The sequence below is a fragment of the Cyprinodon tularosa genome, unplaced genomic scaffold, assembly GCF_016077235.1.
Source record: "Cyprinodon tularosa strain WSP-4 unplaced genomic scaffold, ASM1607723v1 ctg13, whole genome shotgun sequence".
Lineage (NCBI taxonomy): Eukaryota > Metazoa > Chordata > Actinopteri > Cyprinodontiformes > Cyprinodontidae > Cyprinodon > Cyprinodon tularosa.
This window is the reverse complement of record NW_024038114.1, coordinates 2,633,951-2,661,435: the sequence shown is the minus strand read 5'-3', so window position 1 is coordinate 2,661,435 and position 27,485 is coordinate 2,633,951. Positions and strand designations below refer to the sequence as shown.

General features: G+C 38.0%; 1 protein-coding gene across 10 annotated transcripts in view; it reads left to right on the top strand.

Annotated features, from left to right (window-relative positions):
- LOC119778078 (regulating synaptic membrane exocytosis protein 2-like) overlaps nucleotides 1–27,485 on the top strand; it is a 47,799-nt gene that overhangs the window by 4,596 nt on the left and 15,718 nt on the right. For 3 of the 10 annotated variants that reach the window (XM_038277165.1, XM_038277162.1, XM_038277168.1), the window contains exons 3-26: nucleotides 1,375–1,407; nucleotides 1,544–1,645; nucleotides 1,885–2,095; nucleotides 3,478–3,623; nucleotides 5,658–5,835; nucleotides 8,042–8,276; nucleotides 8,346–8,627; nucleotides 15,716–15,780; nucleotides 16,037–16,156; nucleotides 16,233–16,332; nucleotides 18,073–18,196; nucleotides 18,324–18,373; nucleotides 18,884–18,972; nucleotides 19,052–19,087; nucleotides 20,687–20,817; nucleotides 20,897–21,068; nucleotides 21,143–21,302; nucleotides 21,490–21,513; nucleotides 23,711–23,779; nucleotides 24,886–25,018; nucleotides 25,251–25,358; nucleotides 25,898–25,948; nucleotides 26,050–26,115; nucleotides 27,271–27,330. In XM_038277165.1, coding sequence (XP_038133093.1) covers nucleotides 1,375–1,407; nucleotides 1,544–1,645; nucleotides 1,885–2,095; nucleotides 3,478–3,623; nucleotides 5,658–5,835; nucleotides 8,042–8,276; nucleotides 8,346–8,627; nucleotides 15,716–15,780; nucleotides 16,037–16,156; nucleotides 16,233–16,332; nucleotides 18,073–18,196; nucleotides 18,324–18,373; nucleotides 18,884–18,972; nucleotides 19,052–19,087; nucleotides 20,687–20,817; nucleotides 20,897–21,068; nucleotides 21,143–21,302; nucleotides 21,490–21,513; nucleotides 23,711–23,779; nucleotides 24,886–25,018; nucleotides 25,251–25,358; nucleotides 25,898–25,948; nucleotides 26,050–26,115; nucleotides 27,271–27,330 — 2,745 coding nt within the window. The remainder of the gene's footprint in view (nucleotides 1–1,374; nucleotides 1,408–1,543; nucleotides 1,646–1,884; nucleotides 2,096–3,477; nucleotides 3,624–5,657; nucleotides 5,836–8,041; nucleotides 8,277–8,345; nucleotides 8,628–15,715; nucleotides 15,781–16,036; nucleotides 16,157–16,232; nucleotides 16,333–18,072; nucleotides 18,197–18,323; nucleotides 18,374–18,883; nucleotides 18,973–19,051; nucleotides 19,088–20,686; nucleotides 20,818–20,896; nucleotides 21,069–21,142; nucleotides 21,303–21,489; nucleotides 21,514–23,710; nucleotides 23,780–24,885; nucleotides 25,019–25,250; nucleotides 25,359–25,897; nucleotides 25,949–26,049; nucleotides 26,116–27,270; nucleotides 27,331–27,485) is intronic. The other 7 variants (XM_038277172.1, XM_038277163.1, XM_038277164.1 and 4 more) reach the window with 7 other exon arrangements.

Below are 27,485 nucleotides of genomic sequence, written 5' to 3'. Positions count from 1 at the left end.
GCTAGTAAAAAATAATCAGAAGTCGCTGATATCTACTGAACTGTCTCCCACCAAACCTGTAGGGGGAGGTCTTCATATAGCCCCTGGAGTAGCGACAAAGAAGAATGCTAGCTCCCGTTAGCTTGCTGCCAGCAGTAAGAGCTTCTACTGAAAGATGGGGCTTTGTCAGCTCTTTATTTCAGCTCTGCAGGAGTTGAGCCCAGTCTCTTTATTGGCTCAGAAGCTTTAGTGAGGTAAATAAATGGCAAAATGTGGGAATTCAGGACATTTGTTCTCCGTCATGCCTGCTGCTAGCATAATTTTGTGAGAAATGAAAATTAGCCCCTTATTTTTTCATTTCCAACTTTGACTCCCCCCTCTGGCAGTTAGGAAAAATCCATAGAAAAGCCACACCTTCTTATAAGCCACATGGTTCAAAGCATGGGAAAAAAAAGTAGTGCCTTTTAGTCCGGAAAATATGGTACCTTTTCTAACAGCTTCCTTGTTCCTCTTGTATGTCTGCTTCTCTCTCCTTGAACCACAGTTGGCCTCTGCAGAAGGCTGCTCACATAGAGCCTGGTTCTGCTGGAGGTTTCTTGCTGTTAAAATACAGTTTTTCCTCTCTACTGTCACTGCATGCATGCTCGTTTTGAGGGTTTGCTGCAGATTCAATGACATGATGCAAGCGAATGTCCGTTGTTGCTGCATCCTAATCCAGGAGGAGCAAATCTTTCAAAGTTAATGAATCAATGCAATGAGTTTGGTTTCAACCAACCTGTCTGTATCCTTTGACTGACCTGACTTTGTACAGTGCCTTGGGATGACATGTTGTGCACTGGTGCTATAGAAACCCCCCCCGAAACCTCTGAGCCAGAGGGGAAGAAATAACCCAAGCTAAGCGCAACCGAATTGGGCCAGTTTTGCTTTCTAGAGAACAGGAAATCACAGAGAACACAGAGTAAAAGGCGGCAAAACGTCATCAACATCCTTAGAAGGAGATTTTGGAGAATTCGAACCAGGTAAAACTAAAACTAGATATAAAATTTTTACGGTCATTTTTTTCTTTCCTTAATGCAAAGTGTGTCTAATTTTTTAATAACTATTTCAATGATTCAATGATCCAAAATCAGTGGCTATTGAAATAAATTACAAACCACTAATAACCTATAGAGGTTTTCAATAACCCAAAAAGAAACAGGCCAATGTCGAAAGGTAAATACTTTCATTACCATCATTAATGATCTTCAACATCCTATTTTATACAGATCCACGTAGAATCCATTTTTTTTTGTCTCCATGTTTCTGTTTTGCCTCAGTTTCGGTTATTTTCTTTTCTGACATTGTTTCTATTCTGTTTCATCATCATCATCCTCATCATGGCCTTTGTGTCTTCAGGGATGAGGAGGAAGTAAAACCTCCCCCAGCTTCGTAAGTACCTCAGAGTCCGATACACTCTTTAAAAACCCTGTCCTGGCCAAACCTCCTTTCAGTTTCCCAACCTGACAACTCAAATCCCTCGGCAATGAATCTTCCTGTCGGCTGACTGTCTGTGTTACCCGGACAGGTGGAATCCCTTCTCAGGGTTCAGTCAGTTGGTCAATAATGTTGCAGCCAATGTGTCCGAAGTTCTGCAGGTTAAAAGTCCCACTGACAACGGGTCGCAGACGTGAGTAAAACCGAGAAGGTGAACTGATCGCAGGCTCTAGAGCAGTCAATGCAGTGAAAGCATACCACCATTTTTAAATAATGCAGTGCAGAAAAAGTCTCCATCCATGAAATATTATAGCTAATGGAATATAACAACAGAACGGTGGGAAAAAGCTGTATAGCAGTTACTCAGATCAAGGTGAAGATTAAAGAAGTAACTGCGTGACATCACTGTCTGACTCCTCTTGTGATTTATAGGAAGTTACATCAACAGTTTGAAATGTATAAAGACCAGGTCAAGAAGCTGGGGGAGGAGCCTCCTGCAGCTCAAACGGCGAGGGCGGAGTCTCCCACCTGTGGCATCTGTCACAAAACAAAGTTTGCTGACGGCTGCGGCAGAGCCTGCTGCTACTGTCAAAGTCGTTTCTGCGCTCGCTGTGGTGGGCGTGTCCCTCTACGAGCCAATAAGGTCAGTCAGAATGGATTACATACACTACATATAAAGTCATACATTTTTTTTTTCTCTGTCAGACATTAAATCTAAATGAACCTTTCCTATCTTAGGTCTTTTAAGATTAACACAATTATTCTATTTTCTAAATGGCAGAAAATATGTGTATGTTTCGTTCTGGTGTATGTAAACCTTTGGTTTTAATTGTATGTCAGACTTGTACAAATCAATGTTAAAGGGGTTTAAGGTAGGAAGGTTTCCTTAATCTATTAAAGTCTTCAAAACATATATAATATATATATATTATTAGCATGATGTTCAGTAAATCATGAAAATAATGTGGCCGAATGTAAAAACATATCTGTTGATTTAGTAAGACTCATTTGATCTCACACAAATCCACAAAAAATAAATAAATCTGCAAGTAATAGAACAAAATTATAAAAAAATAGACATTTTTATAGCTAATTTACTTAAAAATTATAGTTAAGTTTGCTTTTTTTTGTTAATGTTTAAAATAAAAAGTTGTTATCATTGTAATATTAAGGAAATAAATTCAAGGCATTTAAACCTGTTTGAAACAATATGTAATTTGATGTGTATTCAGCTGCTTTACACAGACTAAAACAGTGGGGTTAAGTTATAAAACAATATCCTGTACATCCCACAGTGGTCTATTCAATCAATTACCTGAAAATGGAAAGAGTATGACAGAACGGCAGACTTATCTAAACATGCTTTTCCCCCTAAACCACTTAAAATTAAAGTGGTCTAAAAGCGTAACACCATATAGTAAGGAAAGCTAACACTGCAACACACTGCAGATAACATCCTTTGGGTGAAACATGCTGGCGGCAGGATAATGCTGTGGGTATGCTCAGAAGAAGAATGGGACTAAATATAGAACAATCATAAAATAAAACTTGGACAGTGAACCTGTTTAGATCGAAGCATAATAATAATAATAATAAGCTTGATCTATGGTCAACATATCTGTGAGGTCCAAATGACATCATTCTAGCCTCCCCGCCCCTCCACATGGTGTTCGTGTGTACAGATTTTTTCAAAAAGATTCTTTGAAAGTTTGCGGTCCATTCTGTACAATGATTAAATGTATCGATTGTAATGTTGATTTAAGCTAATAATGATTACATTTTAAAGGTAATTTAATGATTCAAAGGTGATTGCAGTTTGCTGCATTACATAATTTACTGCAAATAGGTTATGGAAAGGCTCATTGGAGGATGAGGGGGGTTGTGAAGGCACAAAAATCTTATTTTAAACCAAAGGGGGGCCCATCAGTTAGGTTTTCAAAACACAGATCTATCACCTAAAATCTTACATTGTTTTTTGAAATGCAAACTAAACTTGTGTGTCTGTGTGTTGGCCTTGTCTTTTAGGTAATGTGGGTGTGCAACGTGTGCAGGAAGCAGCAGGAGATCCTAACCCGGTCTGGAGAGTTTTACCCGAATGCCTCCCCTCCACACGCACCAATACAGGGAGCGCCGGGGCCCATGGGGCCCCTGAGTAACGGAGCTACAGATCAGTAAGTGTAATTCAGAACATTAAAGAGCTGTCATCTAAAGGCAAGATTTTATTTCTGATTGGGAATCGCAAATGATTGCCCTTAAAATGATTCCAGTTCTGGTGCTAAGAGACTGTTACGAAAGACCAATACAGTTTCACCTTTTGAAATGTTTAAATCTGGGCAGCACCACTAAAAAACATTGACCACAAATGTATTTAACGAATAAACATCTCTGCGGCTAAAAATCTAAAAGTAACAGCTTTCAAGGATCTATTTATTTTTAAAGAGTTTAAAATTTAAGATGGAAACAAAAAACTTATACATCACAATAAAGCTGCAGTAACAAGTCAGAAAAGTGGAAATGAAATTTTACAAACAATTATTAACATTTTTTTTGCTTACTAAAAAATCTACAAAGATGACCACTTAACCCCCAATTTGGTCTGCGGGTTATTTCTGCTGAGTCAGTTAAATACAGACTCATCCTTTGACATCTGACTCTGTCATAATTAGATCACATCATTTACTACCAGCCCCCCTCTCCCACACACAGACTGTACCTGCTTTCCAAAGCCCGCCCCCCTCCACCCGCCCATCAAACATGCACAGCCCCCAAACAAGGACTCAAACATACATGCTAATCAGATTAGCTGAATAATAATCCCGCAGCTCACTGGGGATTATTTCCACTGCTAAATACAGCAGGCTAACACACACAGGCTAACAGGAGCTAGTACTGGTGATGTAATATCCTCAGGTTAGAGTGAGATAGAGGGCGCTGAGGAGGGGCGTGTCATGACACGGCTTGGGGCGGAGCATCAGTTTGTACTCCAGCTGTCAGTTATAAACCTGCTGAGTGTGTGTTAATGTGTGTCAATGTGTCGTGTGTTTAACCGGCACATGAGGCTCAGTCCGCACTCAGAAAAAACAGAAAGCTCTTTTTTTACACCTCTGACCAAACCCATGTTTCAAACTCAAGCTTTGGCACAAACTGTTTTAATTGGCTGAAATAAGCATGTCATTGCGTCTTCCTGCATCTGCATGACAGGTGTGTTAGTGCAGACTGACAGGACACGATAACCGCATGTAAGTACGCCTATCAGGCATTCAGTTATAACTGATTTGTTACTGCAGTACTTTAATTTGTAGTTAGAGAGTTAATGAGATTCTGGATGTGGTAGTGAATTTGGTTCTATTGATGGAATTGTATTTTAAATGTTGAACAGTTTAATATAAAATCAAAAAGTAAAATAACTCCTAAGTGGTGACATAAACGTGGATGTAAGTTTGAGTTTTTGTCTCACTGGGGCCCGTTTACCTTTGACACTGGTCAGGTACCCTAAAAAGCTACCTGAGTTTTATTGTGGACCAAATTAAGTGGGTTGCAAATTTTGAAATGCAGAAATATAGGATTAATTAATTTCTCTATTTCTCTACATTTGAAAATTGTTTAAAGTTGTAACAACATTGACAAAGGACTCAGTTTTAAATCTATGGATATTACCATAGAAAATCTTTCACAGGTCTAGATAAATATGACAAAATAAACATCTATGCAGGTTTTTCTGTGATTGGTTTACTGGCTTGGACCAGTAAAGCTTTTTTCATTGGTTTTAGCAAGGGAAACATCAGGATGTTAAGAAGCCTAATGTAAGCCTTTCAAAATCAGTTTTAATGTGTTTTCTGGATTTTGTCCTGTTTATATCCAAGTCTTTGATCATCTAAAGTGTCCAAATTATCTAAAAAGAAAGCAACCCAAGAACCACCAAGCTCATCATAACTCCTGGAACATGGGGGCCTTTGTCATGTGGAGGGAGGACAACTGAGGACAAATTTGCAGCTGCCCAAATGGAGACGATAAAAGTCTTCTGAAGAAGCAACATCCAGATGAGACAATAGCTAACAAGTTTTGTTAATGTTATTGTCATTATAATGACAAGCAAGCAGTAGAAGGACAGTGATCCCAAACACATTAAAACTGCCAACCATCATGGCTTCAGTGATCCCAAATGTGTATGAACTACTGTTTCGCTAACGCTGTGTGCCCGACAGGAGGCGGAGCCCCTCGGCCTCGTATTACGATGGTGGCGGCAGGATGCCTCGCTCGCCTTCTGACCATGGTCTGGATCGCCGCACCCGCTCGCTGCACAGCTACCATGGCAATGGCGAGGAGGAGCTACGCGTCCAGAGGCGACCGATCAAAGACAGGCGAGGCCGCTGGCACTCACAGGTGAGTCGGTCAAATTTGAATACTCCCCAATTTGTGTCCTCTTCTTTATATAGTAAAGCCCAAAATTATTCATACCTTTAATAGAATTAGATGTAATGTTATTTTTTTAAATTTCTTTCTGAAATGAAACAGGTAAATTTAAAAATGTAAAACTTATTCATGTCCTTTTCAAAAATCAATTACAAGGTTTTTAAAGGTACACCATGTAACCTTTGCCCACTAGGGGCGCCAGACCTGTAACTTTCACGCCTAGCGCCCTTAGTAACCACAAGCGCCGCAGTACTGTAGCAGAAGTCAACAGTCAGCTGGCCAGCTTCCCTTGTCTTTTGATTGGGGACAGCGCTAAACATCTAGGTTCAGCAGGGCATGAGAAAATGCTGCTGCTCTCTGGAGAGCACGGCTGGGCTAGGCCAGACCATGCCACATGGCGCAGAGGACCAGGGGTGGAGCGTTAGTGCAGAGCCGCTTGGTTGGACGAGGCGTTCTTCCAGTTCACAGGGCCTGACCAACGATGGTGCATCTTCTCCCAACTTACATAGGCAGTATTTCAAGAGAGGAGCCCCGCTTGTAGCATTGATTGTGTCAAGAGCTGTATATTGGCCTGGAGAATCATTTAAAATAACTCATATGCATCAACTCTGTAGGTCACAAAGTCCACGGTGCATTTAATGGCAGTACAGTAAAGCAATCATTATTATTGCTGATCGGCTTTTTAAATGACTCCAAAGATTGTTAATGAGTTCCAAGGCCATTACGTTGGAAAGCCTCTTTACCATCAGACTAATTTAGACCCAAACTGGGCACCCTCAGATGACATCACTTTGAGTCTAAAGAAACATAATGGTGAACTGACTAAAATAATTACAACCATGAATCTACCAGGAGCATTGATAATTTAGATCTTTACTACACTTCCCTAATAGCTAGGAGTAAGAAACATTATATAGCTGTTCATAAATGTAATATTTGCAGTGTTATGTACCTTTAAATAAGTATTTCTATTAAAAATTCTATGTGCATCATCATTATAAGATTAATTAACATATTCCTTTCAACACTTTTATCTGACTGTATTACCTTACTTTTGACCTTATTGATCTAGATCACCATCTGCATTCAGGAATTTTTTTGAAAGATTGTGTGAATACAGGTTTTATCTTAAGATGGGAGTCTCAATAAGTAGCTACTTGGCAGATGTATGCGCTCTCTTAGTGCTTTTCTAGTTGATTTATTTTCTAGCATCCAGACCTTATGTCAGGTAAATTTAAAGCTTAAAACTTGAGTTATAACCACACTACTTCGGAGCTGAAGGCTTTGTTAAAAAAAAACACAGTAAAGTGTTAGAATAAAGTGGTTTTTTTTAATTTTAGACGCAAATAAATTTTAAATCAGGAAATAAAAGCCTTACCATTGTTTCTAGCTTGTACCTTACCCAGCTAAATTCATTCCAGGATTAATTCCTTAGAGACTTAGAGAGACAGATTTATTTAAAAATTTCGTTTAAAACAGTTCAAGACAATATAATTTTTTAAAATGCAGCCTTGAAAAACAGTAATTATAGATGTTATAGATAGGTGAAGATGTTAATTATAGATGAATTACAGTAATGATAGATTAATTCCTCTATTATAAAAAAAATATTCTCCACCAGTTAGCATCCCAATCATTTTCATAAATAATAGAAGAATCATGTCAGGAAGGATGAGCTTTGCAGTTTCAAGCCTTTTTCACTTTCCCTCAGATTATTGATAGAAAGAAATGTTATTAATGTATTTAGTATAAAGTCCGCAGCCAGAATTAGTCCGGAGGCTGCTTTACATAGGTAATCCTTGGCAAGTCAATAAGAAAGAAGCAAGAAGAAATAAAATAAAAAGATAAAAACAAATTGGACATTTTTATTCATTATTATTCTTTAAATCCTTCAGATTGAGTTATTCCATATTCTTTGTTGGTATTATTAAGCGGAAGTATAACTCTATGGTGATGTACATTCAGAAGATAAACTTCCCATAAACATTAAAAAGGTTTTACCGTTTTTAAAATGTCTTTAGGCCTAATCTATCCAAAATATGTAATCAAACTATGCACTAGTTCGAATGTCATTAAATGCTAAAACTGGATGACTTGTTATGATGCTAAATAGGAAGGTAACTGAACTGTATTTTTGCAGAGCTTGGTTTTTGACCTTTTCTCTTTCCTTGATCAGGACCATCCCTTGGACCCGGTTCTTGTGGACCGTGAACTTCGACGTCGGCAAGAGGAGGAGTTTCAAGCACGCTATCGAAGTGACCCCAATCTTGCTCGTTACCCGGTGAAGCCACAGCCGAGCGAGGAGACCATGAGAATGCTGGCTCAGGTGGGCAGGGTCCGCCACCAGCGTCGGCACAGCGACGTCTCCCTGGCCGCTGCAGAACCTGAACACCTCAACCTGAGACACTCAGGTAACCAGTCATCAGATTCCCCTATTGGTGGTGTCGCACTTTAGCCTGACCATTTTTTTTGCTTCTCAGCTGTCCGCCAGAATCGACCTCAGGGAATTATGGGGTCTGGAGGTCAGAGGTCTTTCTCGGTTGACAGGGCGTCTAATCACCTCAGCCCTACGTCTCCACGCCGCAGCCCTCTGCCACAGCAGCTCCTGGACCCAAGCTCTGCCCTTAAGAGGAAACCCGCGAACGAGAGCATGGCACAGAGAGGGAGGATGATGGGAAAAATGCATGTGATTGGTAGCTTCAGCAGTTCAGAGGAGGAGCTGCTGACCACACCTGAATACACCAGCTGTGACGAGCCAGACAGTAAGTGCTACATTTTCTGGAACAGACATTTAGTGTCAGACAAACCTTAAGTTGCTGATGCATTTACGTATCTTTAATGAAACATCCAGGTTACTTTTTGCTGCATCATCAGGTCTATCTTTCTACATTAACTCCAACCTGATCATCTTGGGCTGAGAGTTTAATGCTCTATTCAGAGTCTACGAATACCTCCAAGTGGTCAAATAATTATTTGGCAATCTAGTCAAAAGACAGGACTGTGTCAGACACTTAAGGCATGTGAGGATGAGCATCTTCTTATCATTGGTGACATCGAGTTAAGATGGAGAATGAGTCAAATCAGTGACAGAACCTTAGAGCAAAATATTAGTGGACTGATTTGTTTTTAAGAGGTGGACTAAGTAACCTGTTTTGCCTTGAATTTTATGCTAGTTACTCGCCAGTCAGAAAAAAACAAATAACAATGAAATGTTATACAAGTAAACCACAGAAGAAAAATAGATTGTTTAAAATAAAACTACATTTTTTGCTGCAACATGTACCAGCTTTTTATTTTGGCGTTAGACACAAAGAGCCAGTGAGTAAAACTTCAGCAGATGGAAGTTAAGCTGAACTTATTGCAGCAACGTTGCTAAAATCAGTCTGGATTTGGGAGATTTCAGCAGCCTTTTTAGAGTAAAGTTAAGCCCAAGTTCTCTTGGGAACACACATTTACATTTACTTTGCTAACCTCTAAAAAGGTTTCTTAAGTTAGCTAAAATCTTATTCCACTTGGCAGTCAGTGGATGAAAGGTGCAGTACGGACTGACAGTCCATCGCTGATGCTAAAATCTTTTAGTCTGTAATGATCTGATACCTAAAGCCTTTTTGTAGAGTAATGATGGTAAACCAGTAAGAAAACTGATCAATTTACGGTAATCTCCTTTACTTAAGTCATTTCACACAAGTGGCTGATGTTTGTTGTAGGTTTAGCTTATATATTATCATGATATTGCAACAGTTGTGCCACAGAATTAGTCCAGAAGCTGTGGAAGCCTGTTCTGGCTGGAAATCTTATTACATTTGTTTCAGTCAGAGGTAGGTGGGTCGTACACAGGAATTATTTCTGAGTTCTTAAATTGAAGAGAATTCACCAAGACACAGGTAACATTTGTTCCATCTGTAAAAGGATTAAACATTACTCTTTTAAATGGGTCTGAATTCACAGCTATATAAAGTAATAGTTATCTGCTTAAAGGTCCACAAGAGGATAATTCCTTTTTAAAGATTTTATTTATTTGGCACTAGTGGATTTTATTTGAAAGGGGGGCAGGAAATATGAGGTTCTGAGTTCGAGCCCCACTCCCACAGACTGGCACTCTGGCTCTCTGAGCAAGACCCTTAACCCCACACTGCTCCCCAAGGGGATGGGTTAAATGCAGAGGTAAATTTATTCAATGTGAGATCAATGGATTAATTATTATTATTGTTATTTATTCATTGTCACACATTTTATTCCTGTTCCAGCTTTTTCTAAACTGGATCAGGACAGCATAGACGACCAGATCAAAAATAATATGGTGAAAAATATGGGCTTAACTTTCACTTCAAGTATTTATTACTCTGAAACTGTCATTTCCCTCTTACTTAAAATATCCCTTTTCAGCTCAGAGTTTAGCAAAAAAGCTCTTTTTTTTAAGGAAGATTATTTTAACTCAGCCTTAAGAGGTTCTAGTAGAAGTAGTTCTACAGCAACATATGTGTTATTATTGTTATTATAAAGTATCACAGTTTTGCTTATTCTACTCATTATAAGTAACTTTATTGAATGAACAACAATCTTATTTTAACCCATAATTCTCCAAACACACAGTTAAAAATCTTGATATTGTTTTTAATTTTTAACATAGAGATAAAATACTTTATGCAGTGGAATCAACTACCTTCAGAAGTCACTTAAATAAGTAAACAGAGTAGTACAGCTGTTCTTGGAAGCTCCAACGCCTTGTTAGAAATCATTAGAGAACAGAAACATCATGAAAACCAAGACAGGGCCAGACAACTAAACCGACCACCTGGAAGTGGAACAAAGAAAAGACATGTTAAAATCAAGGCAAAAGAAATCCCATTTAAACTTTGCTATAAGCCCTGTAAGGGATACATAAATGTGAGGTTTCATTTCAGATAGAATCCAAATTAAACCTGACCTGTTTAAAACTGACTGTTAAAACATGGTGGTGGCAGCATCATTGCTGGGAGGGGATATCATTTTTAACAGGAATAGAAATTATGGTCAATGTTAACCAGTTGATAAATGCAGCTCAACACTATGTGAACCAAATAGAAACTGTTTTAGAGGCTGCATCCTTTGAGACTGGGGCAGAACGACCATCTCTTGAGCCGCAGTGGAACCATTTAGATTCCAGTTTACTCTAGTATGAAAATGACCCAGTCAAACCAATAAAACCTTACATTTATTTTGCATTTTTAGATCAGGAACACAGATCAGTCTCAAATGTTTATTGATATGCTAGCTTTGTGGTTTCTGTGTGACAAATGTGGAGCTGTTGAAGGTGGGAATGAATTTAACCAGAGAGACTGCTACTGGAAACCATATGGATTAAACCCATGTGACACAAACGGGAAGTAAACCTGCAAAATCAATTGGATGGGGATTCATTTAGTGAACACTCACCTAGTAAACCCAAAGTCATGTTTTAAGCTTCACTTTAAGCTCCTTTAATATTTTGTTGAAATATGCAGATTTTTGCTTTATTGATTTACTAATGTAGACCGCTGACAGGAATGAATACACTGAAAGACGATATTTAGTATTTAATAATAAAAAAAAACGTATTTTTCAGTATATTAAATTTTATTTAAATGTTCTGAAAAATGATAGAATAAATTGTCAGCTGTGATTAAATTAACATAGAACACATTAGTTATATGCATGTTTTATTTTGTTATAGAAGAGACTGAATGAAATAGAAATGTTCTTCTGCCCTCTAGTGGAACTGTGAAGCCTTTTGCTTTATTCCTGGAACTTCTGGCTTTCAGTCTGATATCATGAGTTTTCAGGCTTTAAACTTAGAAACAATACAGGAAGGAGGGAGAGTTGAGCAGGAGACACTGTATGTGTTCCCTGCGCCTCTGACTTAAATGAGCTCAGTGTGATAATCTTCTTACAGCTGAATCTGGCTTCACCTCCAACCAGCTTCACCTGCACTTCCTTAACCAAACAACAGAGGGTTCCAGAGAGACTCGCTTTTTTCTTTCCCTCCAACTGCTTCATGTTTTGGTTCTGTTTTTTTCTTTTGTGGGGTTCTACATTAGAGGACTTATTTCAGGCTTAGTGTAGTACTGTGACATGAGGGATTGGCCATTCAATTTTATGTTTAGTTTTTTTTTTTTTCCTGGAATCCCACCAAATCCCTCCACTTGATTATATAATGAATAGGTTGGTCTCTCAGACATTGGTTCTTTAAAGATCAAATATTATTTTATAATTTCTTTTATTTTTGAGGTTGTTCTATGTTTCTCTTTTATCATTATCAATTAATATAAAGACTCAGCATATATATATGTATTATCTTTAGTCCTGCAAAAAAAAATTAATGACATTCTACTGTTTTAATAAGACTTAATCTTTTTAAGAAAAGATGCAAGAGTGAATGCTGCCAATTGTGGTTTTAAAATAGTTTCCTCTTTTTTTAGACGACACCACATCTCTACAAGTGCAGTTGTCGGGTAACCCGACACTTACAAAAAGGCTGAATTTGTTTTTCTAGTGAGCAGGGGAAACATTTTCTAGCCTTTTTGCACCTTAACCGCAGTGCACATAAACAATTAGGAGGGGAGAAAGGCAGGGCTAGTTGATGCTCAATGCTGACGCTAAGGACCTTTTCAAACCTTTGTAACTTTAAATTAGTAAATAAAACTAAAACAGGATCTGTTAAACAGATTTCAGATCTTTTTAATTGTGGATAACATCTGCCTTCTAGTTGTCTTTAATAAGGATAATTTAACCTCCTTACTGCACAGTGCAGAATCATTGTTGCTTAGACGGTTGTTGACCAAAAGTTTCACACAGTGGGTAATACCACCAAACCAGGAACTTGGAATTTTAATAAATGCTTTTGCACTGTTTTTTCAGCTTTGCAGAGCTTTCCCAGTGATAATATGCTGGGTTTTTTATGTTTGCTGTTTTGTTATGATTCCGTTGCTTTGTAGTACTTTAGAGCCCATCTATGTAGATATGTCTCACTACCAAGAACCAAGTCTTACCTCTTTTGATTTCTGACATCATGAATGTCAGCAGTATTCCAGTTCCTGCATTCTGCAGTCAGGTAATCTTCTATGTCTACGTCTCAAAGCCCAAAGTCATCAGAGACGATGAAGTCTGATTGGCTCCAAGTGACTCCCGGCTCCTCCCATCCAGTTCAGAGGTGATAGATCAGCTCAGAGTATACGACGTTGTTTTACTGAAGACACCTGGACTATAGGACATGACGTATAAACCTTCAGCAAACTCGACTGGAATCTCTCCAAAAGCCTGGAAGGATCCTGAAGAACCTGTCTGGTAATCTGGTCCTGTTTGGATAATAACATATCAGCCTGTCTGTTCTGGTGCCGTTGGGTCAGCAAATCACCATCTATGCTCTTGGTCAATTGGATTACAAGGGAAGAGTGTGGATTATCAGGAGTCACTGCAAGAAAACAGGAATAGAAAGAGTTCAAGAGGAGGAAAAAAAATGGTGGTCCATCATTCAGCAATGTGAGAGTGCATTAATACAGGAGGCAGATCAGCCTGGAAATCCCGCTGAGCTGGATTTTGGGGAAGTTTCCTGGAAAATCTGTAACATTTCAGTACAGCCTTTTGGTCCTAACTCGGTGAAAAGTCAAAGAAAGTTTGCAGAAGTATGAAAATTTTGCTCCTTGCTCACCAACCCGTGAGCTAATATAAAAGCAAATAGCAGGTTGACAACAGGTGAAGTTTAACACTGAGCCACAGTGCTGTCGCCAGAAGAGAGATGGACTCTGTGTTTGGCCTGAGTTAATCCTGTTACAGACAGGTATGAAATACCCTGCAGCCTGCAGGCAGAGCTCTGGGAAAACTGTGATCCCACACTCAGTGAGGAGGAGGAGGAGGACTGAGGAGCCGCAGGTTCACTTCCTTCTTCTCTTCTGCATCTGAGGCATCATCTTTTTTCATGGCATCAAAACATACCTGTGAGTACTGCAGGTCTTGAAATGTGGAATTAAACTGATGTGTCTAAGATGCCTTTTTGTCCATTAATGGCTTCAGACTCTGTTAGTCTACTTTTTTTTAAATCTGTCATTGCTCTTTATTGACTCGTATTTCAACTTCTTTGAGTTAGGTCAGGCGGAAGCATTTAAGAGCCAACTGCAGGTGAACGACAGTGATGCTCTGTGAGACTGAGTAGCCATAAAAGGGGGTTCCTATGTGAAAACCCAGTCAGTTAATGAATTTGATCAGTTTATAAATATTTTACTGTTTTAACTGAAATTATACAGTTAAAAACGCGTTTTTCTTCTATGGAGGATATGGACGAAGCATAGTCTACCTGCTCAAACAGGCTTCAGGAGCAAAGCAAATCTATTGACACCCCGACAGCAAGATAAGTTGTCCACAGTAAAAAGAGATTCACATCCTTGGTGGGCAAAAACTGACTGTGTGCTTTTTATGAGTGAAGTCAAAATGTTCTGTTAAATTTGAGGTTAATGAGGCTGTTTTTTATCTGGGCATCTAAATTAGAGTTTTCATTAATTCTGTCTTTAAAAAGATGCTTGTTGGCAGTATGAGTTAAAAACACAGGATTTACTGCAGTATCCATCTTGGATAGTAGAATCTGTTTTTCTGCTGTATTTGTTACATTTCTGGGCAAATGTTTGTGCAAATTTCTGGTCATGCTGACCACAAAACAGGCTTAGATTATTGCTCAGTTTAGCTTCTTTCTTTTTAGAGAATGCTTTTCCAATCTCTTTCTTAATATCTGCTGGGAATGACCTGCCCTGTCTGTCTAGATCAGCAGCTTTCTTTCTGACATTATGGCGTCCATAATGGTTTCATTCTGTTCTCTAACTGCTTCACTTCTTTGCATATATTGTTAATGTTGACTGACAAGCATTTAATTTAGTTTATATCAGAGGAAAAAACCTTTTCTGCCATCTAAGTCAGTCCTCCTCTCTCTGCCAGCAGTTGCACAGCCAGGCATCTTGTTTCACTTGTATCTGGTGAAATTGACCTTCTTTGTCCATCCATCTCCTCACAGAAGCAGTGTTATTAACTCAACTGTATTGACTTAATTTATATAGCATGAACTCATAACATTTCATCCTTTGTTTATTTGGCCTTGCCAACAGTGGTGCAGCCAGTTTTGTTGTAGATGGTTCCAGAGGTAACTAATGTTTTGCAGAGTTCCTGTTTTCTGTGTTTGACTACTATACTTTATTTTAAAACAATTGTGAAATATTCACAGGGCTCTACCTGGTTTGTTCAATCATTAAGCTCCAGTCAAAGAGCTGCAGTGGAAATATTAGCGGTTACTCAGTGGTCCAGTTTTCAAATTAAATGATGTAATTATTGGGGTTTATTTTACTGCAGTTTATATCTTTCTTCCTTTGACATAAAATTTCTATAGTTTGTCTTAGTATGAAGATTAGAAATGTTTAAGCATGAAAAAAGCAGCAGAATATCTTAGGTGACAGCCTATCCTAAAACATGGACATTAACATATTTCCCCAATACTACTATTTTTATTGCAGTCATTCTCTTATTGTCTTTTTTATCGTTTTACTCAGCAATTCTAAATAAAAAATTGACACCAAAGTGACACAGAGGGACTATAAAGCCATAAATCAGAGGAGAGACTTATTTAAAAAGAGGGAACAGGACGGTATGTGCAAATTATTGCTTAAATATAACATTGGATTATTTAGATCTATGCTTACATTTAAAAGCTATAGCAGACTTTTATACAAAAAAAACAAACAAACTGAAGTATGATTTCCTGAATTTTACATGATTGATTTTAATGTTCATTGAGTTTAATATTGAGGTATTGTCTCTACAAAAGAGCTCAAGGTGTTCAATACCTTTTTTCCAGGAGACATGGAGAGCCAATGGTGGGATTATGGTACCTGGCATGGCGAACCTGCACCTATGTCTATGGTAATTTGAACAAATGCATTGATATGAACATTTTTGCCAGTATCAATATCAAATATTACTTTCCCAACCCTTTGGACACCATGAAAAACCAGCCACAGTGCTGTGATGTTTCATGCATCCTAAATAACATCCATTAAATCTCCCTACCTAAACCACAAAATTGATCGACTTCCCCTTGAAAGTTTTGTCATTGTAGACAAATAAAGTACCTCCTTTCTGATCTAAGCAGTAATTGTTTGTCTTTGTCACTTATTAGCAGCCAGTCACGTGGCAGCCATCCAAAGATGGGGAGCGTCTGATTGGTCGAATCGTCCTGAACAAGAGGATGAAGGACGGGACGGTTCCTGCAGACACAGGAGCTCTGCTGGGACTTAAGGTCAGCTACTGTTTCTTCTTCCTTTTTAACGCCTTCGTGACATTCACTGCCTTGCTCATGGGCGACATGTTTACAGGTTGTTGGTGGGAAAATGACTGAGTCCGGTCGTCTGTGTGCATTTATAACCAAAGTGAAGAGAGGAAGTCTTGCAGACACTGTTGGACATCTGAGACCAGGTACACATAAAGGCTTACTAAGGCAGAAGCTTTACTTCTAAAAAGGTTTTAAACAACATCTAACTGCTTACTGTTTTAATAAGAGTTTAATATTTTAAAGTGGTCTTCATTAAAAGTTCTTCAGTTGTATCCAAACATTTCTTTTTAAACTCTTTTTCTAATTTTCTGTCTGTTTTTCAACCTGAAACAAAAATCTAAATCAAGAGCAAAAAAATAAAAGTGTAACACAACTCTAGAAATATTGATTGATATCTTTTGAAAGTTACACTGGAGTTTGGGAGCAGAATGTTGAGAAATCAGGCTATAAACACTTCAATCAGTAATGAAAAGCTAAACAAGATTTCTGACCCTGCTGTAGGGTTAGAAATCGTATCCATATTTGGTCATGTTACAACCACAAATTATAATTTAGTTATTCAGATTTGATTTAATAGACCAACATTAATCATCACTGAATTGTATAGTGTAATGTAAAGGATTTGTGTTCAGCCCCCTTTAATTGAATACCCCTAAATAACAACCAGTAAAACCCATTACCTAAAGAAGTCACCTGTCCATACAACCTGTCTGCAAAGGTTTGTTCAAGAACATTGATTAGCAGCATCACAAGGACCAGGGAGGACAGCAAGCAGGCCTGGGAGAAAGCTTTGGAGACATTTATAGCACGTCCAAAATGTCCAAAATTTTGATTATCTCATAAAACACTGTTTAATCCATTATCTTAAAACTTTAGAGGATATGGCATCTTTTGTCATCTAACAAAATAAATCCTTTTACCTAAACTGACAGGTAAAGATGTGGTTATTTAGATGAGTAATCAGGTGGCCCATGGTTACTCTGGAGGAGCTACATAGATCCAAAGCTGCACAGAACAAACTTTGCATATAGAGAACAGCAATAAATAAGTGTGGTTCTTTTCTTTTGTGCATTCTCCCACCTTTGTTGTGCTCCCAAGCATGTTTTTTTTTTTCCTAACAAGGATTGTACTCTTCCATAAAAAGCCAAGTTTGTGGACAATTTACATGATGGTCCCAACAGCAAGCTTAAGGTTACTTTATGCCAGAAGGCTCAGAGCTGATGGGAAACTGGAAGACATGAAGCTTAAACAATCCTAGAAGAAAGCCTAACCATAGATCCAGAAATACACTGCAATGGTTCAGATCAATCCTAAAATGGCCCAGTCAAAGTCTAGTCCCAAAACCTATTTAAAATCTGACATTAGGTTTGAAAATAATGTTTTAAAGACATTTTCTTCCAATGTGAATTTAGTCTGAGTGATTTGGCATTGAAGAATGGACAAACATGCGAACCGTATATGTCGCCACTTACATTTTAGTGTGACATGCAAAGTAAATTCCATACATTTGAAGCACTACTTGTCAATAAAGAGCTTTTTTCCTGTAAAATGTGTAAAGCTGATAGAGACATACTGTGAAAGATTTCACTGCAGCAGAATATGATAAGACAAAGTATTTATTTTGGGTAGGGGTTTAGAGGGGTTGAATGAAATGGTTGTGTTTATTTATTTATTTTTTTGTAAATTTTGTAAATATTTCCTTCAAAGAATCATTAATCCAACCTTTATTCCACTTTCATTTTGTAAAAAGCTTACATTATGTTTTTTGGGTTAATTGGTGTTATTTGATTTGGCTAATTCACTTAATGCAATGATAACCCTAACTCTGAGGTATGTCGTGATTTTGTTTCTGGTTTGAGTTTCATCACTCTCTCTGTCCTTAGGTGATCAGGTTCTGGAGTGGAACGGTCGGGTACTTCAAGGAGCCACGTTCAATGAGGTCTACGACATCATCATGGAGTCCAAACCAGAACCGCAGGTGGAGCTCGTGGTTTGCAGACCGATTCGGTGAGTCTTAGTAAAAATTTGGTCTTCATGGTAAACATGCAGATTGTTCTTCTGAGAACATGTCAAACCTCAAATTCTGTTTTATGAGAAGATGATGTTCACAGATATGTGTTGGTTCTTGCTCCAGCAGAGATGTTTCAAGAGCAGCTGATGCCTCCAGTGTTCACCTGGACTCTAGTGAGTTTTTACCCATGCAAACAATGAATACCATCAAAATCACAGAACACATAAAACTTCCTAAAGCTCCCCTCCTTAAAGTGGGGCTTAATACGTTCTTAAATCTGACACTAGTGGTTCCAATAATGGCTTTTGTTCATTTAGAAACTGTTAATGTGTCTGATGATTTTAAAGAAGAAAGAGCATAAAGTTAGAGGTTAAACTAACAAATATTGCAGAATGGTACAATAGAGATAGAATGAAGCAGAATGAGGAAAAATGTCCCTCATGTTTTCCAGCAGTCTAAGCCTCTAGCAGCAAAAATTCCCCATTCTGGGGCACTAAATGGATTTTCTATTTCTAATTACATAGATAGCTCAGGATAACCTGAGCCACTCAGATCATAAGCTTTATCAGAAAGGAAAGTTTTATGCCTAGAAGAAAAGGTACATACTTGTTAAATATGAACAATGTAGTCTGTGACTTTGTTGGATAAAGCAGTGAAACAGATCTTTGTGTTTTCTGTCCAAGGCTCCAGTTCCTTCGACTCTCAGAAAGTTGGCCCGTCTATCTCCGTCACGTCTCCAATGAGCCCCAGCGTTCTATCAGGACAAGTCTCTGTAAGTTCAGCTAATATCTCTGGCCTCACAGTCAGTAATCTGTCACTTAACTGCGGTCTCCATGGTGATGTGTTTACAGAGTGTAAACAGATGTCCTCTGGTTCCCAGGATTCAGGTAACCTGTAGAAGGGAGTTAGAGTTTACATTATGTTTGTTCTTTAGATTAGTTTGAGTCTGTTAGGCTTCAGATATAATGTAGCTGTTGTCATAGTTGTACGAAACAAGGTTTCCAAATTTGTGTTATCTTTTTATTGTTCGAAGACAGATTTATTGACCTTTGACCTATAAGCATGACAGGATTTCCTTTTGGAATCGTTTTTCACGTTCAGTTATTTCAAATCCAGTTGACTTTTGGTTGTTCTAAAAGGTTAATATTCTATACTGTGGTCGATCAGAGGTTGCTCAGAAAATCAGTACTAATTTTCCCGTCGCTTGGTGGTGTAGTTTTTTTGGTAGCCTACTATTATATCATTCGAAAAGCTTCTTGGTTTGGATTCTAGTTTGTTTTCTTTAGGGGGAGTGGTGGCCTAGTGGTTGGGGCATTGTGCTTGGAATCCTAAGGTTCTGAGTTTGAGCCGCACTCCCACAGACTGCCAATCTGGGACCCTGAGCAAGACCCTTATCCCCACACTGCTCCCCGGTTGCTGCACAATAGCAGCCCACTGCTCCCCAAGGGGATGGGTTAAAGTTGAATCTAATCTAATCTAAATGCAGAGAGAGAATTTCTCCAATGCGAGATCAATGAAGTTCAATTATTATTATTATCAAAAAGATGCTATGTTTTTCTGGGTACTCCTGCTTCCTCAAACAATCGAAAAGCATTACTGATAGGTTTACTGGTTACTTTAAATAGTCTTTTAGGTGAAAGTATGTGATTTCTGTCCTTTACGCCTCTTTTTGCCCTGTGATGTACTGCTGTCCTGTCTAGAGTGTATCCTGCTTCTCCCCAGCGACTGCTGCACTTTGGCACCAAATCATTGTTTAAAATAGATAAAAAAAAAAAAAGGCTAGACTTTTTAGATCTTCATAAGAAATGATGAAAACAATTTATCTTTATAGTACCTCCATATTGTGTAACACCTTGTTGTGTTGCTCCTTCATAAATTGGACAGAATTTATACAGAACTTTTCTAGACACCTTAATCAAAGCACTTGGTGTTAAATCAACATTCACCCATTCTTTCTAACCAAGCGCAAACTTTAGCAAACTTTAGCATAGCTATACACAGATTGGTCAGCATGTGTTAACATGAGATATGAAAAGTTGGGAACACTTTTGTAAACCTTAATTTACCCTAATATATGTTTCGTCAACTTTATTTCAGTAATTTATGCCTAAAAGAATTTAACAACCAGCCCATGTGTAACACATATAATCCAGGTGAAACAGGTGATTATTTTTTCTGTCCTGCACCCAAGTATCTGACGAACCAATTTAGAGATTATAAAAAGTAGTTTTTAGCTGCTGCTGTTTGCCATTGTTTCTGCTTGTGAATGTTATGTAACAGTTTAATCAGGTGTCGTAGCTTGTCTTTTGTGTTTTTTTTATTTTAGTTCAATAGCTCCCTCATGTAGCAGTGTATGGATCAAATCGTTGCACTGCAGAGAGTTCCTGCTGAAGTGTCTGTCTGGTGTTTATATGGTTCCACTGCTGTTCTATGAATATACTTCTTTGCTCTAAAGTGTCTGCTTTGGTATATTTGTTTGTATGCAGATCAAGCTGTGGTATGACAAAGTTGGTCATCAGCTGATCGTCACGGTCCTTGGAGCTAAAGAACTTCCTGTTCGGGATGATGGACGACCGAGGAACCCATACGTCAAGATCTACTTTCTGCCGGACAGAAGGTAGAAAGATGGAATAAATATTCAAACTGAGGTCTCTCTGTTTTGTGTTTTAATCAATGTCATGTTCCTGCCGTTGCAGTGATAAGAGTAAACGCAGGACAAAGACAGTGAAGAAGTCTCTGGAACCTCGCTGGAATCAGACCTTCATGTATTCCCCGGTGCACCGGCGTGAGTTCAGAGAACGCATGTTGGAGCTAACTGTCTGGGACCAGGCCAGGGTCCGAGAAGAGGAAAGCCAGTTCCTGGGAGAGGTGAGAACAAGGGGATAACTTGGAAAGGCTCTTCTAGGAATGCTCTCATCACGTTGCGTATGTTCTGTCATCAGGTCCTGATAGAGCTGGAGTCTGCGCTGCTGGATGATCAGCCTCACTGGTACAAGCTGCAGCTTCATGATGTTTCCTCTGTGCCGCTGCCCAATGCCTCCCCCTACCTGCAGAGGAGGGGGCTGCAGGCGGAGCCCTCCCAGAGCAGCAGGAGGCTTCAGAGTGAGTTAAACAACAGCAACACACCGACTTTCACTCCGTCTCATAATTTTTTTCAGCTTTATTGCTTCATATTGATAGATTTTTATCTATTTTCTTATATGCCTGTTTTCTTTTGTTTTTTTATTCCATCATGTTGTTTTCTTAACATGCTTTTCTTTTTCTTTCATCGTTTATGATGCTTTAACAGATAAAGGTCCTTACTTTAACTCAGGTAAATATACCTGTGTGTGTGCGTTTGTGTATTTTGTTGCATTCTGTCTGTTAACTCATCGATTATGTGGAACATTTCTGTGCAATGAGGTGAGGTGTGGCTGAGGTGTCCAACTCCAGGCCTCAGGAGCACAAGTTCTGCAACTTTTAGATGCATCCCTGATCTAAAAAGATTAAATCAAACATCTAAATGACCTCTTCAGCTTTACTTAATGTTAGACAGAGACCCAGTAACAAGCTGTTTATAAACCCCCTGTTGTAGGACATACTATATAGAGATTTTTGGTCAGGAGAGCTGCAAAGTATCTGTGTTTTCTTACCATCTTGGCACCTCAAACTGCTGCACTGTAAAAAAAAAAAAAAATTATTGGTACAGAGCCTTAAAAGTTAAATTCGTCTTGAGAAAAAGAAGCAGGAGCACTTATTGACTGCATCCAGGAAACCACAATCAAGATTAACAAAGTATAATTCTGTCTGTAAAACATTTAACTATTCAGTCTCTAGTGCTCTGTTAAAAAATATCTTAATAGGTCTTGAATAAAATCTGTTGCGTTACTCAAATCTTCACAGATTTACACATTAAAAGTTGCTCAAAATAATCTGTTGGGAGTTCTGAAAGTTCTTACTGATATACTGGTCATATTTAAATGCATAACTGATTTCCAATTGACGCTCAAGATTATTTTATTGAGGTTTTGAGGTTCTCCGCTGCATTTCTCAGATTTGAGGGAACTCATTCAGAATGATCTACATTTAGTTTGAAACAGCTTTTGAAAACAGCGGAATATTTATTAAAGTTTATAAAGCGCTGACAGAGTAGGATGCACATCACTTATTCTATTCCAGGTTGCCATGTCCCGAGTGACTGAGGCACAGAGTTTTGGTGAATTTTATTAAGATTCTCAGTGGCTGATTAACTTAAAACAGTGAAAATGTTCAAAGTGGAGGAAATAAAATTGTGTTTTTTATTTATTTTGTGAAAATCGAAATCTGAAAAAGTGTGAGCTGCATTTAAACTCAGCCTGTCTGAGTCGATACTCTGTAAAAGCTGTTTGCTGCAAATGCAGCTACAAGCCTTTTGATTGTGCTTCTTGCAGCTTTTTTTATTTAGCCCGAAATATTTCCACCTGGGTCTCATCCAAGAAGAGCACCTTTTTCTAAAATGGTTTTGTTTCTTCAATTTTTTAAAGGAAACTCCAAAGGCGACATTACACGGCTTCCTTTAATCAACGGCTTGTTATCATTCAGCGTTCAGCTGATATGCTCCTATTCCGTCTCTCATTCTATATGGGCAGCCATGTTTTGTTAGGTTTATAGTTGTTCCATTCATTTTCCACTTTCAGATTATAAATGAACTCCCTTCTTTTAGATGTTCAAAGCTTCTCCACATATTTCTCCCCGACATCTCTGCTGTTTTCCTTGGCCTCAATGATGCCTTTTGGTCACTGATGTTGTCGGAGGCTTTCAAAGAACAACAGGATCTATACTGATGTTAAATTATAAAACAATGGAGATTATGTAGAAAATAAAATACAACAGGTAAAAGTTTTGCCAAAAAAATCTGGAAAGCTTTAAAAGTTTTAATTTTTTTTAAATCCACTCTGAACTCTGTGAGGAAAATATTTTGGTTTGGGGACATGGCATCATAATTCTTAAATACACTTTGAATTGCTCACTTTTAATTGCTCATAATTCATACTCCATGGGGGTCTCCTGAGAAAAAGATCTCTGATGAGTTTTCCAAAAGGTTTACGGCACTGGGATTGTTGGTGATTCTGTTAGAGATTTTTAGATGTCAAACTTTAAAGGTAAAATATTTGATATGCTTTTAGCTCACCTCATGATCCTAATGAAGTTTGATCAATTAATATCTGAGATATTTAAATGTTCTGCAATTATTCATTAGTCTCACAGGTCTTTGCTGTGATTCTCTGAATTACTTCAAAGCTGAAGAAACTTTTTGATGCATTCAAGTGGCATATGATCCTTGAAGGGTTCAGTGTCCATTTTTGATGGAAAAACAAATTAAGTTGTATTGTATTCCGCAAAAACGATCTAAAAATGATTTAATATTTACCCTCAAATTGAGTAGTTAAATAAGATGATCCGCCAGTCGAGTTATTGTTTTCAACCTTTAACCTCAAGGATCCTTTTTCTCAGTCTCTTTTTTTTCTGCTTGGCCGTCTTTGTGTGTTTAGGATCACAGAGGATCAGTGACAGCGAGTTTTCAGATTACGACTGTGAGGATGGCATCGGTGTGATCTCAGGTAAACCCAGATTTCCCATAGTGCACTTTAACCTGCTTTGGAGAATAACCTTTTTTTTTTTCTTTTATTCTGCTATTGGGATTATTTTTGCAAATCTTTAAAAGAAAAGTGATCTGAAGTATAATAATAAATAAAATTAAAATGCATCAGTGGAAAAGTGTTTGAATTCTCCTAATACTTGAGTTATGTTTTTAAATTATTTGCAATTTGTAAATTTTACTATATCGATATACTTATTTCCAAGACTGTTCTTAACAACTTCACAACAAATCAAAAAATCAAAATCATAGACACCATTCGTTTCCTATGCATCGGATTTTAAAGCTTTTTTCATAAGTGCACAGATTAATATAAAATTTCATTTTTCAATAACTTAGTACAAGCCTTTGATTAAGTCAATCCCAACTAACTACGTGAACTAACTGCTGAGGAAATATAAAGGGGGGAAAAGGTAGATAGACTTGAGGTCAAATATCTTAATATTTTAATTTTAACATTAAATTAATGTTAAACTGAATCATAAGGAGTAGTGATAGACATAATTTTCTAAAACTCAAGTAATAGGAAAACATCTTTTGCATTCAAGGTTAAGATTGTTTAAAGGTTATATATTACCTGATAGGATGTGAATACAGCAGAATCTGCATATATATGAAAGCTAAAATTCAATATTAAAAGAAACAGCATATAATATATGAAAACAACTTTTTTTAGGCAATTTGTAGGTTGACTGCACGCACATCGTTAAAGCCTATATATTTAAATAGGTAAGTTAAGTTTATTTCTATAGGGCAGTCACTGTAAAAAATAAAGTCTACTCACTTTACTTAAAATTAGGTAAAAAGTAAGTGTGTTTTACCAAAAACCTGACTTACTAACTTTACTTACAACATCACAAGGACATACTAAAATATAATAAATTACAAGACAGGTAAAATACAATAAAACAAAGTCTAAAACAATGTGAAACATTTTAATAAAATCACATTGTGGTAAAAAAAAAAAAAAAAACCTCACTGCTCTTAAAAAGTTTGAGATGGGTTTTAAATTAGGCCCTAAAACATCCATGTATACAAATCATCCCTTTTTTATTTTTCTCCATGCAGATTACAGACAAAATGGGCGGGACTTCCACAGCTCCACCCTTTCAGTGCCCGAACAGGTGATCTCGTCCAATCATTGCTCTCGATCTGAGCTGGTTAGGAGGTCCCGGTCGCCAAGTCAACCTCCTCCACAAAGGTACAGTTTGATATAATTCAGGCTAGTTAGACTGAACTCACTGAGACTGTTATCTCAGATAAAGGCTCTAGTTTCAGGGGAGATTTCTTTTTGGAGTTAAAATCAAAATTTTAACCTTTTATTTGTTAGAGTATGCATTTTGTTGTTAGAAGGAAATCCCTTATTTTTTACCAAACCCTTTTCCTCTTCTTCTGTGGCCCTTAACTTCTGATCGTTGGCCTCCTGTTGCCAGCGGTAACCCTCTGTATCCGTTGTACCGGGAGGATGCAGTGCGGCTGCTGCGAGGCTCCAAACTGAATCGCGCGTACTCTGACGCCACTCAGTATAGCAGTCTCGACAGGTAACCATGGTGAACACGGCTAGCACATCTGACCTGGGTCACTGGGTAGAGGTTAGGTTCCTGCTAATCTGAACATTTATGCTCTGAGTATCTCAATTATTAAATCAGTGAGGAAGCTGAATCCAATCAGTTAGCAGAAGGTGAGTCTGGGTCTGATTAAACCCCAAATGCTGCTAATGCTGGTCTAGTAAAACATAAAAGGCAAAGATGGACATGAACCGGGACCCAGGTCTGAACTGGATGTGGTGTTAGAGCTGATCAATTAAAAGGTTTTGCTCATAAATTACACCATCACATTAGCACCTGCAGTTGGCTCTGCTTTTAGTTCTAGTTTCTAGCTTCACACCACTGGCATAGGATTGGAACCCCTTAGTCTTCCAACTCTGCGTGCACTTGAAGCTTATCAGCTTCCTGCCTGTTAGGACAAAATAACTGTTTTGCTAAGTTTTAATACCAGTAAAAATGTTGATACAAAGTCTGCGCCTCTGACTAGGGAACAGCTGCACATTTAAACTTAAAGCCTCCTTCTCTCTGTTCAGGCGACACCTGAGGAGAATGTCTGTTGCCAACTCTCTTGATTCCTACGACAGGTACCGCTGTAGTCACTAGTTGTAGTTGTAGTGCCAGCAATAACAGTAATTACATAAAAAGGATAAACATGTAACCAGCAATATGCTTTTCTGCATGTAAGATACTTTAATGGTCCACAACAGACCTGGACAAACCATGTAATGAATGGGGGTGGTGAGGATTACAGGTAAGCTTTGGTAGACATGGGTAACATACAGGTACAGCTCTGTAAATTAATTTAAATCAATTCAAACATGAAAATCTAAAATACTGTTGATTGATTACACACAGAGTGATATATTTGAAGTATTTTAGTCCTAAAATACCAGTGCTTACAAATCTGGCTGTTCATGTGCTGTATGTATCCAAATATTTTAAAGGAAAGCTTAGTGGAAGGAAAAATAATTGTTAATAATATTGTTAATAAAGGGCACACAAGTAATAGGGATGATTGGAACAGAGAAAATATTGAAAATTAAAGCCCTTCTAAGGGTTTGGAAAAGATGAAGAAGGTGTGGCCTGTAGGTGGACTCCGTGATTAGAAGGACACCACATCCTGATGTCTACAGGACATCAGCTGCAACTGCTGCCACACATGGATCAGAAATGCCTTCTCTGGGCTGAGGAGAACAAGGATTATACAGCCGATCAGGCGACTAAAAGCCTCTTTTAATATGAAAGTATATTTTGAATTTTATTTGGAAATCAACGTCCTAGATTCTAGGGGAAGAGGGGAAAGGCAGAGAATCCATGTTGGTGGAAGAAAAGAGACATTTTCTCTCTGACAGATGTTTTCTGGTGCTGCTGATGTTGGTCCACTGTTATATAAAGACCACAGTCAACTTAGTCATCTACCAGGATATTTGAATGGACATCATGCTTCAGTCTTACATGCTGATCTAATGTTTAAACCTTAGCTCCTGTTCTTGATTGACTACCAAACTTATCAAACCTAATCTGTCAAGAAGTAGATGAGCGACAACAGACCTGGAAGATATCAGCAGTGCCACATGTTGATCGATCTTTAAGGCGGAGTTAATCCAAAAAGGAGACCTGACCATGAACTTTATTTTCATGATCTCAGCTATGAGCATATTTCTATATTAAAAACTTTTAATGTGTCAGAGAAATTTAGCAAAAATGTTTAGTCTTCTAAATCATATTTTTATAATGAACAAAAATTAACGCTTACAATAAATCACTCTGCATAAAATAAAAAAAAATTTAAAGAAATGATCTTCTTGATGATATTCTAATTTACTGAGCTGCACCTATATTGTGGAAAATAGTCAGAGATTGAGAAATTGAATGCTTCGGGTTTTGATGTTCTTCTGCTCTTCAGTCAGGACTTCATCCCAGACTTTCCCTTTGAGCCAGATGCTTATGATGAGGAGCTGCTAAGGTAAACGGACGTAGTTGTAGATGTAGAGAATAGATTGGCAATGCAGACATTATTCTTCTCCTTTTTGGTAGTCCTTCTGTAAATATCTGGGACTCGCTAAACTCTTGACATTTTCCCTTCCTCTCTGTAACTCTGACAGATATTTTTTCCTATTA